The following is a 13013-nucleotide window of genomic DNA, read 5'->3' on the forward strand; positions in this document are numbered from 1 at the left end:
TGGCCAGAGTGTTATTCCTCATATAAACACATATAATGGCCAGAGAGTGTTATTCCTCATATAAACACATATAATGGCCAGAGAGTGTTATTCCTCATATAAACACATATAATGGCCAGAGAGTGTTATTCCTCATATAAACACATATAATGGGCAGAGTGTTATTCCTCATATAAACACATATAATGGCCAGAGAGTGTTATTCCTCATATAAACACATATAATGGCCAGAGAGTGTTATTCCTCATATAAACACATATAATGGCCAGAGAGTGTTATTCCTCATATAAACACATATAATGGCCAGAGAGTGTTATTCCTCATATAAACACATATAATGGGCAGAGTGTTATTCCTCATATAAACACATATAATGGCCAGAGAGTGTTATTCCTCATATAATGGCCAGAGAGTGTTATTCCTCATATAAACACATATAATGGCCAGAGAGTGTTATTCCTCGTATAAACACATATAATGGCCAGAGAGTGTTATTCCTCATATAATGACCAGAGAGTGTTATTCCTCATATAAACACATATAATGGCAGAGAGTGTTATTCCTCATATAATGACCAGAGAGTGTTATTCCTCATATAAACACATATAATGGCCAGAGAGTGTTATTCCTCATATAAACACATATAATGGGCAGAGAGTGTTATTCCTCGTATAAACACATATAATGGCCAGAGAGTGTTATTCCTCATATAAACACATATATAATGGGCAGAGAGTGTTATTCCTCATATAATGACCAGAGAGTGTTATTCCTCATATAAACACATATAATGGCCAGAGAGTGTTATTCCTCATATAAACACATATAATGGGCAGAGAGTGTTATTCCTCATATAAACACATATAATGGGCAGAGAGTGTTATTCCTCGTATAAACACATATAATGGCCAGAGAGTGTTATTCCTCATATAAACACATATATAATGGGCAGAGAGTGTTATTCCTCATATAAACACATATAATGGCCAGAGAGTGTTGTTCCTCATATAAACACATATAATGGCCAGAGAGTGTTATTCCTCATATAAACACATATAATGGCCAGAGAGTGTTATTCCTCGTATAAACACATATAATGGCCAGAGAGTGTTATTCCTCATATAAACACATATAATGGCCAGAGAGTGTTATTCCTCATATAAACACATATAATGGCCAGAGAGTGTTATTCCTCATATAAACACATATAATGGGCAGAGAGTGTTATTCCTCGTATAAACACATATAATGGGCAGAGAGTGTTATTCCTCATATAAACACATATAATGGCCAGAGAGTGTTATTCCTCATATAAACACATATAATGGCCAGAGAGTGTTATTCCTCATATAAACACATATAATGGCCAGAGAGTTATTCCGCATATAAACACATATAATGGCCAGAGTGTTATTCCTCATATAAAGACATATAATGGCCAGAGTGTTATTCCTCATATAAACACATATAATGGCCAGAGAGTGTTATTCCTCATATAAACACATATAATGGCCAGAGAGTGTTATTCCTCATATAAACACATATAATGGCCAGAGAGTGTTATTCCTCATATAAACACATATAATGGCCAGAGAGTGTTATTCCTCATATAAACACATATAATGGGCAGAGAGTGTTATTCCTCATATAAACACATATAATGGCCAGAGAGTGTTATTCCTCATATAATGGGCAGAGAGTGTTATTCCTCATATAAACACATATAATGGGCAGAGTGTTATTCCTCATATAAACACATATAATGGCCAGAGTGTTATTCCTCATATAAACACATATAATGGCCAGAGAGTGTTATTCCTCATATAAACACATATAATGCCAGAGAGTGTTATTCCTCATATAAACACATATAATGGCCAGAGTGTTATTCCTCATATAAACACATATAATGGCCAGAGAGTTATTCCTCATATAAACACATATATAATGGGCAGAGAGTGTTATTCCTCATATAAACACATATAATGGCCAGAGAGTGTTATTCCTCATATAAACACATATAATGGCCAGAGAGTGTTATTCCTCATATAAACACATATAATGGCCAGAGAGTGTTATTCCTCATATAAACACATATAATGCCAGAGAGTGTTATTCCTCATATAAACACATATAATGGCCAGAGAGTTATTCCTCATATAAACACATATATAATGGGCAGAGAGTGTTATTCCTCATATAAACACATATAATGGCCAGAGAGTGTTATTCCTCATATAAACACATATAATGGCAGAGTGTTGTTCCTCATATAAACACATATAATGGCCAGAGAGTGTTATTCCTCATATAAACACATATAATGGCCAGAGTGTTATTCCTCATATAAACACATATAATGGCCAGAGAGTGTTGTTCCTCATATAAACACATATAATGGCCAGAGTGTTATTCCTCATATAAACACATATAATGGCCAGAGAGTGTTATTCCTCATATAAACACATATAATGGCCAGAGAGTGTTATTCCTCGTATAAACACATATAATGGCCAGAGAGTGTTATTCCTCATATAAACACATATAATGGCCAGAGAGTGTTATTCCTCATATAAACACATATAATGGCCAGAGAGTGTTATTCCTCATATAAACACATATAATGGCCAGAGAGTGTTATTCCTCATATAAACACATATAATGGCCAGAGAGTGTTATTCCTCATATAAACACATATAATGGCCAGAGAGTTATTCCTCATATAATGGCCAGAGAGTGTTATTCCTCATATAAACACATATAATGGCCAGAGTGTTATTCCTCATATAAACACATATAATGGCAGAGAGTGTTATTCCTCATATAAACACATATAATGGCCAGAGAGTGTTATTCCTCATATAAACACATATAATGCCAGAGAGTGTTATTCCTCATATAAACACATATAATGGCCAGAGAGTGTTATTCCTCATATAAACACATATAATGGCCAGAGAGTGTTATTCCTCGTATAAACACATATAATGGCCAGAGAGTGTTATTCCTCATATAAACACATATAATGGGCAGAGAGTGTTATTCCTCATATAAACACATATAATGGGCAGAGAGTGTTATTCCTCATATAAACACATATAATGGCCAGAGAGTGTTATTCCTCATATAAACAAACACATATAATGGGCAGAGAGTGTTATTCCTCATATAAACACATATAATGGCCAGAGAGTGTTATTCCTCGTATAAACACATATAATGGCCAGAGAGTGTTATTCCTCGTATAATGGCCAGAGAGTGTTATTCCTCATATAAACACATATAATGGCCAGAGAGTGTTATTCCTCATATAAACACATATAATGGGCAGAGAGTGTTATTCCTCATATAAACACATATAATGGCAGAGAGTGTTATTCCTCATATAAACACATATAATGGCAGAGAGTGTTATTCCTCATATAAACACATATAATGGCCAGAGAGTGTTATTCCTCATATAAACACATATAATGGCCAGAGAGTGTTATTCCTCATATAAACACATATAATGGCCAGAGAGTGTTATTCCTCATATAAACACATATAATGGCCAGAGAGTGTTATTCCTCATATAAACACATATAATGGGCAGAGAGTTATTCCTCATATAAACACATATAATGGCCAGAGAATGTTATTCCTCATATAAACACATATAATGCCAGAGAGTGTTATTCCTCATATAAACACATATAATGGCCAGAGAGTGTTATTCCTCATATAAACACATATAATGGCCAGAGAGTGTTATTCCTCATATAAACACATATAATGGCCAGAGAGTGTTATTCCTCATATAAACACATATAATGGGCAGAGAGTGTTATTCCTCATATAAACACATATAATGGCCAGAGAGTGTTATTCCTCGTATAAACACATATAATGGCCAGAGTGTTATTCCTCATATAAACACATATAATGGCCAGAGAGTGTTATTCCTCATATAAACACATATAATGGCCAGAGAGTGTTATTCCTCATATAAACACATATAATGGCCAGAGAGTGTTATTCCTCATATAAACACATATAATGGGCAGAGAGTTATTCCTCATATAAACACATATAATGGCCAGAGAATGTTATTCCTCATATAAACACATATAATGCCAGAGAGTGTTATTCCTCATATAAACACATATAATGGCCAGAGAGTGTTATTCCTCATATAAACACATATAATGGCCAGAGAGTGTTATTCCTCATATAAACACATATAATGGCCAGAGAGTGTTATTCCTCATATAAACACATATAATGGGCAGAGAGTGTTATTCCTCATATAAACACATATAATGGCCAGAGAGTGTTATTCCTCATATAAACACATATAATGGCCAGAGTGTTATTCCTCATATAAACACATATAATGGCCAGAGAGTGTTATTCCTCATATAAACACATATAATGGCCAGAGAGTGTTATTCCTCATATAAACACATATAATGGCCAGAGTGTTATTCCTCATATAAACACATATGATGGCTTATTGGGAAAAGTTAAGTATGCTTTAACTAAATTGTTACTTACAAAGTACAGCCTTTTATTTGTGAGATGCTGTTTAAGATACGTGTCCTTTCTATATATATATTTTTTTTTATTCATGCAAACTTTATTTGTTTGACTGGTTTTAAAGAGAACCTTCCACCTGCCCATACATGTGCAGCTGAGTGCAGCATGTAATGGACAGAGCTGCACAAACCCTGTGGCGCTTTACTCCTCCGTTATTTAGATATCGGTGCCGTTTTATATTTGGGGCCCGATATTTAAATAACCCCCTGAACTGTCAATGTGGCGTGTACTGGCAAGGGGGCGTGTTACTATGGCTGTGACACTGTCCAATCAGATATGGACAGTGCCACAGCAAGAGCTGGAGAGAGAAGAGTTCACAGTCTTGTCCTTGTCTGCTCTTGCTGTGGCACTATCCATATCTGATTGGACAGTGTCACAGCCATAGTAACACGCCCCCTTGCCATTACACGCCCCATTGACAGTTCAGGGGGTTATTTAGATATTGGTGCCGTTCTACTTGGCACCCGATATTTAAATAACGGAGGAGGGTAGGAAAAAAAATGTAAAGTGCCCCAGGGTTTGTGCAGCCCTGACTATTACATGCTGGACATGTATGGGGAGGTGAAAGGTTCTCTTGAATATGTACACAAGATTCAAAAGTTGGAATAGTTGTCATTTGATCTGCTTGAAATGGAATAGGTTATGTCCGATTTACTAATAGTTTCCTTTTGCTCTTCTGCAGGGTATCTTTATTAAGGACTCTAACTCGCTTGCTTACTACAACATGCAGAATGGAGCGACAATCCACTTGGCTTTGAAAGAGAGAGGAGGCAGAAAGAAATAAGATCTAATATCTACTTTGATTTGGTTATATTTCGGCCATTGTCTGTTCTCTACAACACAAAATACACAGGTTGTGCTATTAAGTTCATGTTAGTAGTATGCACACTTAGGCTAGGGCGATATGGGTGGCAACACTGGTCGTGCAGCCAAAGATTGCTGTGAGCACAGCACACAAAGTAAATGCGGTCGTGCTGTGACCACAACCTGACAGTCGCAGCAACCGACTGGTCGCAACGTGGCCACATTCACTTTAGTTACGTGAGATGCACGCAGGGGCATACAGAGATCTTTGGCTGCACGACACGTGTTGCGGCCAAAGTCGCCCCAACCTTCGTCTACATAAAGTAGTTTTAATGTATTGTATGAGCGAATAGCTCATTATGGCCATTACTGAGCATGACGTTACCCTAACCCTACGGCTGGCCTTTGTAAGCGGAGAATGTGTGGTTGATGTGAAAGTCACTGATCAGCATTTGTATTAATAAAGATTTTAGGAAATTGTAAAAGTCTCTGTCTCATATTTTATATTGCAAATTCAAAATACCAAAAACACTGCTTTTGAACAATATTTAAATCTACTGTACATAAAAAGTTGATAAATAGAAATGCATTCCTTATCTTGTACTGATTTTGAGCAATGTAATTTTCTTTGCCTTTAACTCCTTCCCGCCGCAGCCCTTTTTCAAATTTTCATTTATAGTCCTATACTATACGACGAGTTGTAGTTTTTCGTAGCACTATTGATTGTGCCATATAATGTACTAGGAAACGGGAAAAAAATTATTCGTGGTGTTTAATGAAAAAAACAGCGATTCCTCCATTTGTTTTTTGTGTGCCGTTTTTACGGAATTCACTGTGCAATTAAAACAACATGTTAACTTTATTCTGTGGGTCAATACGATTACCGCGATACCAAATATATATAGTTTTTTCTAAATTTTACTACTTTTACAAGTAACCTAAAGTGTGTAAAAAAAGAGCATTTATTTTGTCGCCAAATTCTGAGCCATAACTTTTTTTATTTTTCCGTCGATTAAGTGGTATGAAGGCTTATTTTTTGCGCGATAAGCTGTAGTTTTTAATGATACCATTTGTGTAGATGCGACGGTTTGGTCACTTTTTATTACATTTTTTTGTGGGAGATGAGGTGACCAAAAAATAGAGATTCTGGCGTTTACAAATTATTTTTTTTACGGCGTTCACCGTGCAGGTTAAATAATGATATATTGTAATAGTTCAGACTTTTACGGACACGACGATACCAATTATGTTTATATATTTTTTTTTACTATGCTCTAGGGGGGAAATGGGAAAAGGGGGGTTTTTTGAACTTTTTAATTTTTATTTTTTTACATAAAAAAAAAACGAACTCATTTTTACTTTTTTTTATTCGTCCCCCTAGGGGACTTCAACTAGCGAACGTATTGCAGTATATCGTGTTTCTGACAGGCATCTATTAAGCCCTGCCAGAGGCAGGGCTTAATATGTGCACAAAGATGGCGGACCAGGGGGCCTTCATTAGGCCCCCAGGCAGCCATAGCAACCATCGCCCCCCCCCGCGATTGCGGGCGGCGCGGTGAGCTGTTAGAGGGGGTCGCCCCCCTCTTTCTAACGATTTAAATGCTGCGGTCGGTATTAACTGCAGCATTTAACGGGTTAAACGAGCGGTGTTGGCTGTAACATACAGCCGACATAGTTCCCCTACACGACTTTGGTGTATGGATACGTCAAATGTCGGGAAGGTTTTAACACCCAGTGAAGGTAATATTTCTGGTTCCTTGTAATGTGTACAGTATGGTGTTTATCAGCGTTCACATGATCTAATGGCTCAGCCCCGACTATATGTGGCTCCCACAAGTCACTGCTCTATGTTAACCCCTTCCCGCGATTGGGCGTAACTGTACGTCCAAATTCCAAGTGATTTCCCGCACTCGGGCGTGCAGTTACGCCCGGCAGATAACGCGAGCACAGGAGCTGTGCGCGCTTTATCTGCAGCGGCTGTCAGCTGTTATACACAGCTGACATGCCGCTGCGATGGCCGTTACCGCCGATCGCAGCCATTTAACCCCTTCAATGCGGCTGTCCATGACGTCCGCCACATTGAAGTGGTTTACACTTACTAGGCTTCCTGGTAGCCCAGGTACGGTAGCCTATTAGGTCCTGCCCGAGGCAGGACCTAATCGGCTAACTGTCAAATGAAAAATGACAGTTACGATGCACTACACTACATAAGTAGTGCAGTGCATCGTAGCGGGATCAGAAGACCAGATCTTCAAGTCCCCAGGTCAGTGTAAAAGAAAAAGTGAAAAATGTAAAAAAAAAAATGTGAAAGAAAAATAAATTAATAAATAAATAATAAAAACAACACTTGCCCTGTTTCCCTGATCAACTTTTTTATTAGAAAAAACATGAAAATATGAAAAAAAACTATACATAATAGGTATCGCCGCGTTCAGCACGGCCTGATCTATAAAAATATCACATTATTTTTACCGCACGGTGAACACCGTAAATTTTTTTAATAAACAATTACAGTATTTTATTTTTTGGTCATCTGGTCTCAAATTTTTTTTAATAAAAAGTGATCAAAAAGTTGCAAGTAACGCAAAATGGTACCAATGTAAACTACAGTTCGTCACGCATAAAACAAGCCGTCCCGCAGCGATATCAACTAAAAAATAAAAGTTATGGCTGTCAGAAAATGGCGACACTAAAACATGATTTTTTTTAGAAAAGAGTATTATTGTGGGAACGCAGTGAAACGTAAAAAAACAAATAAATTTGGTGTCGCTGTAATCGTATCGCCCCGCAGAATAAAGTTAACATGTTGCTTATACTGCACGGTGAACACTGTAAAAAAACAAAAAAGAAACGTGCTGGAATGGCTGTTTTTTGGTTTCCTCATCTCCCAAAAAATGGAATAAATAGTGATAAAAAAATCTCATGTCCCCCAAAATGGAACCAATAAAAATTACAGCTCGTTCCACAAAAAACGCTCCCTCACACAGCTCCGTCACCGGAAAAATAACACGTTATGACTCTCAAAACACAATGATGCAAAATGATTCTAAATGACGGCCCAGACTAATATTTATGTCCAGTAGAATTTCACTAAACACCTCACAATATCATTTGCTGGACCCTCCAGCTGGACCCCATGGACGCAGCGGTGATGAGGAAACTTTAGGGCCTTGTGCGGCTTATAGGGCTAGTGAAGAAGTCAAATATAAGGCAACGCTGGAGTGCAGATATTTTGTATAATGCCCAATAAACCCGGCCTGTGCATAAAGGATTGGTTCAAAGCGCAACACACCAATCCATGGATTATTCATTCTCCCCATTATTACATCATCCTATTATGACCTGATACACTCCGCCCAGCTATATATACCCTGATGTACTCCGCCGAGTTTACATATGCCCTGATGTACTCCGCCGAGTTTACATATGCCCTGATGTACTCCGCCGTTTTTACATATGCCCTGATGTACCCGCACATATTACATATACCCTGATGTACTCCGCCCAGTTTACATATACCCTGATGTACTCCGCCCAGTTTACATAAACCCTGATGTACTCCGCCCAGTTTACATATACCCTGATGTACTCCGCCCAGTTTACATATACCCTGATGTACTCCGCACAGCTTACATATACCCTGATGTACTCCGCACAGCTTACATATACCCTGATGTACTCCGCACAGCTTACATATACCCTGATGTACTCTGCCCAGCTTACATATACCCTGATGTACTCCGCCCAGTTTACATATACCCTGATGTACTCCGCACAGCTTACATATACCCTGATGTACTCCGCACAGCTTACATATACCCTGATGTACTCTGCCCAGCTTACATATACCCTGATGTACTCCGCCCAGTTTACATAAACCCTGATGTACACCGCCCAGTTTACATATACCCTGATGTACTCCGCACAGCTTACATATACCCTGATGTACTCCGCCCAGTTTACATATACCCTGATGTACTCCACACAGCTTACATATACCCTGATGTTCTCCGCACAAATTACACATATCCTGATGTACTCCGCACAGATTACATATACCCTGATGTACTCCGCCCAGCTTACATATACCCTGATGTACTCCGCCCAGCTTACGTATACCCTGATGTACTCTTCCCAGCTTACATATTCCCCCACATTATAAGATAAAATACCACTAAAACACCAGGCAAAATCTGCGCTTCAAAAGCCAAATGGTGGTCCAACTGAGCCTGGCCGTGTACACAAACGGCAATTTATGACCACATATGGGGTATTACTGTATTCTGGAGAACCCGCTTAACAATTTATGGGATGTGTGTCTACGGTGGTACAAGCTGGGCACAACACATTGGGCACTGAAATAGCATATCTGTGGAAAACAGCAATTTTCAATCTGCAACATCTATTGTTTTGTCATTTTTGCAAAACACTTGTGCGGTCAAAATGCTCACTACACCCCTAGATAAATTCTTTGAGGGATCTAGTTTCCAAAACGGGGTAATTTATCGGGGGTACCACTGTACTGATACTATAGCTCAATGCAACATGGGGTCAAAAAACGAATCTTGTAAAATCTCCACTCCAAATACTAAATGGCGCTCCTTCCCTTTAGAGCCTTGTTGTGTGTCCAAATAGCAGTTTATGACCACGTGTGGGGTATTTCCCTACTCTGAAGAAGTTGCTTTACAAATGTTACGGTGCTTTTTCTCCTTTATTTGATGAGAAAATGAAAGATTTTGAACCAATGCTGCGTCTTATTGGAAAATAATGTAATTTTTCATTTTCACTGCCCATTTCTAATAAAATATATGAGACACCTGTGGGGTCAAAATGCTCACTACACCCCTAGATGAATTCCTCAATGGGTGTAGTTTGCCAAATGGAGTCACTTTTTTTGCACTGTACTGGTACCTTAGGAGCTTTACAAATGCGACATGGTGCCGAGAAATCAAACCAGCAAAATCTGTACTCCAAAAGCTAAATGGCGTGCCTTCCCTTCTGAGTCCTGCTGCTTGCCCAAACAGCAGTTTATGACCACATGTTGTGTATTTCCGTACTCTGGAGAAGTTGCTTTACAAATGTTATGGTGCTTTTCATCATTTATTTGTTGAAAAAAATAAAAATTTTGAGGTAAAGCTACATCTTATTGGAAAATAATGTGATTTTTCATTTTCACTGCCCAATTCTAATGAAATCTATGAAACACCTGTGGGGTCAAAATGCTCACTACACCCCTAGATGAATTCCTCAATGGGTGTAGTTTGCCAAATGGAGTCACTTTTGGGTAGTTTCCACTGTACGGCTACCTAAGGGGCTTTGCAAAAGCGACATGGCGCAGAAAAACCAATCCAGCAAAATCTGCTCTCCAAAAGCCAAATGTCGCTCCTTCCCTTCTGAGCCGTGTTGTGTATTTATACAGTACTTTATTACCACATATGGGGTATTTCCGTACTCTGGAGAAGTTGCTTTACAAATTTTACAGTGATTTTTCTCCTTTATTTGATGAGAAAATGAAATTTTTTTACCTAAAGCTACGTCTTAGTGGAAAAAAATGAAATTTTTCATGTTTACTGCCCAATTCTAAGGAAATCTATGAAACACCTGGGGGGGTCAAAATGCTCACTACACCCCTAGTTGAATTCCTTTAGGAGTGTAGTTTCCCAAATGGATTCACTTTTGGGGGGTTAACACTGTACTGGTACCTTAGGAGCTTTACAAATGCGACATGGTGCAAAGAAATCAAACCAGCAAAATCTGTACTCCAAAAGCTAAATGGCGTGCCTTCCCTTCTGAGACCTGCCGCTTCCCCAAACAGCAGTTTATGACCACATGTTTGGTATTTCCGTACTCTGGAGAAGTTGCTTTACAAATGTTGGGGTGCTTTTCATCATTTATTTGTTGAAAAAAATAAAAATTTTGAGGTAAAGCTACATCTTATTGGAAAATAATGTAATTTTTAATTTTCAATGCCCAATTCTAATGAAATCTATGAAACACCTGTGGGGTCAAAATGCTCACTGCACCACTAGATTAATTCCTCAAGGGGTGTAGTTTCCTAAATGGAGTCACTTTTGGGGGGTTTCCACTGTACTGGTACCTTAGGAGCTTTACAAATGTGACATGGTGCAGAGAAACCAATCCAGCAAAATCAGCGCTCCAAAAGCTAAATGGCGTGCCTTCCCTTCCAAGTCCTGCCGCTTGCCCAAACAGCAGTTTATGACCATATGTTTGGTATATCTGTACTCTGGAGAAGTTGCTTTACAAATGTTGGGGTGCTTTTCCTCATTTATTTGTTGAAAAAATGAAAAATTTTGCGTTAAAGCTACATCTTATTGGAAAATAATGTCATTTTTCATTTTCATTGCCCAATTCTAATGAAATCTATGAAACACCTGTGGGGTCAAAATGCTCACTACACCCCTAGATGAATTCCTCAAGCGGTGTAGTTTCCAAAATGGGGTCTTTTTTGGGGTGTTTCCGTTATTTTTGCACCACAAGACCTCTTCTAACCTGACATGGTGCCTGAAATATAATTTAAGAAAAGGAAGGCCCAAAAATCCTCTAGGTGCTCCTTTATTCTGGGGCTTTTGTTTCAGGCCCGTAGCACACTAGGGCCACATGTGGGATATTTCTAAAAACTTCAGAATCAGGGCAATAAATATTCAGTTGTGTTTCTCTTGTAAAAACCTTCAGTATTACAGGAAAAATTGATTAAAATGGAATTTCTGCAAAAAAAAATGAAATTTGCAAATTTCCCTCCACTTTGTTTAAATTCCTGTGAAACGCATAAAGGGTTAAGAAACTTTCTAAATGCTGTTTTGAATACTTTAAGGGGTGCAGTTTTTAAAATGGGGTGATTTGTGGGGTTCCTAATATATAAGGCCCTCAAAGCCACTTCAGAACTGAACTAATCCCTAAAAAAATTGGCTTTTGATATTTTCTTGAAAATGTGAGAAATTGCTGCTAAACTTATAAGCCTTGTAACGTCCTAGAAAAATAAAAGTATGTTAAAAAAATGATGCCAATCTAAAGTAGACATATGGGAAATGTTAGCTAGTAACTATTTTGTGTGGTATAACCATCTGTCTTACAAGCAGATACATTTGAATTTAGAAAATGCAAATTTTCTTTAAATTTTGGTGTTTTTCACACAAAAATATTGAATATATCGACCACATTTTTTCACTAACTTAAAGTACAATATGTCACGAGAAAACATTGTCAGAATCGCTTGGATAGGTAAAAGCATTCCCAAGTTATTACCATATATAGTAACACACGTCAGATTTAAAAAATTAGGCTGTGTCATTTGGTCCAAAAGTGGCTGGGTCCTGAAGGGGTTAAAGATGACTTGTCATCTCTCCTGACATGTCTGTTTTAGTCCCCATGAAATAACAATTCTGGAGCCTCTTTTCTTGGTTGCGGTGTTGCTTTGTTCCTCAGCTGAGTGTTACCATGTGTGAAGTGTGTACCAACACAGACTGAAAATGTTATTTAGCGCTGACAGAGTGTGAGGGTATGTTCACACGATGAGAGGCATTTACGTGTGAAAAGACAGACTGTTAACAGCTGCCTCGTTTCACACGTAAATGCTCCTCGTAATTTACGAGGCGTCTGAGACGCTCTGAGAC

At 38.2% G+C, this 13013-nt stretch overlaps 1 protein-coding gene across 2 annotated transcripts in view; it reads left to right on the forward strand.

The window, feature by feature from the left end:
* Positions 1 to 5867, forward strand: part of SF3A1 (splicing factor 3a subunit 1) — a 52726-nt gene extending 46859 nt beyond the window's left edge. For both annotated transcript variants that reach the window (XM_075829606.1, XM_075829614.1), the window contains exon 16: positions 5261 to 5867. In XM_075829606.1, coding sequence (XP_075685721.1) covers positions 5261 to 5362 — 102 coding nt within the window. In that variant the 3' untranslated portion in view covers positions 5363 to 5867. The remainder of the gene's footprint in view (positions 1 to 5260) is intronic.
* The last annotated feature ends 7146 nt before the right edge of the window (positions 5868 to 13013 follow it).

Source organism: Rhinoderma darwinii, chromosome 1 (genome assembly GCF_050947455.1).
Source record: "Rhinoderma darwinii isolate aRhiDar2 chromosome 1, aRhiDar2.hap1, whole genome shotgun sequence".
In the NCBI taxonomy this organism is placed as follows: Eukaryota; Metazoa; Chordata; class Amphibia; order Anura; family Rhinodermatidae; genus Rhinoderma; species Rhinoderma darwinii.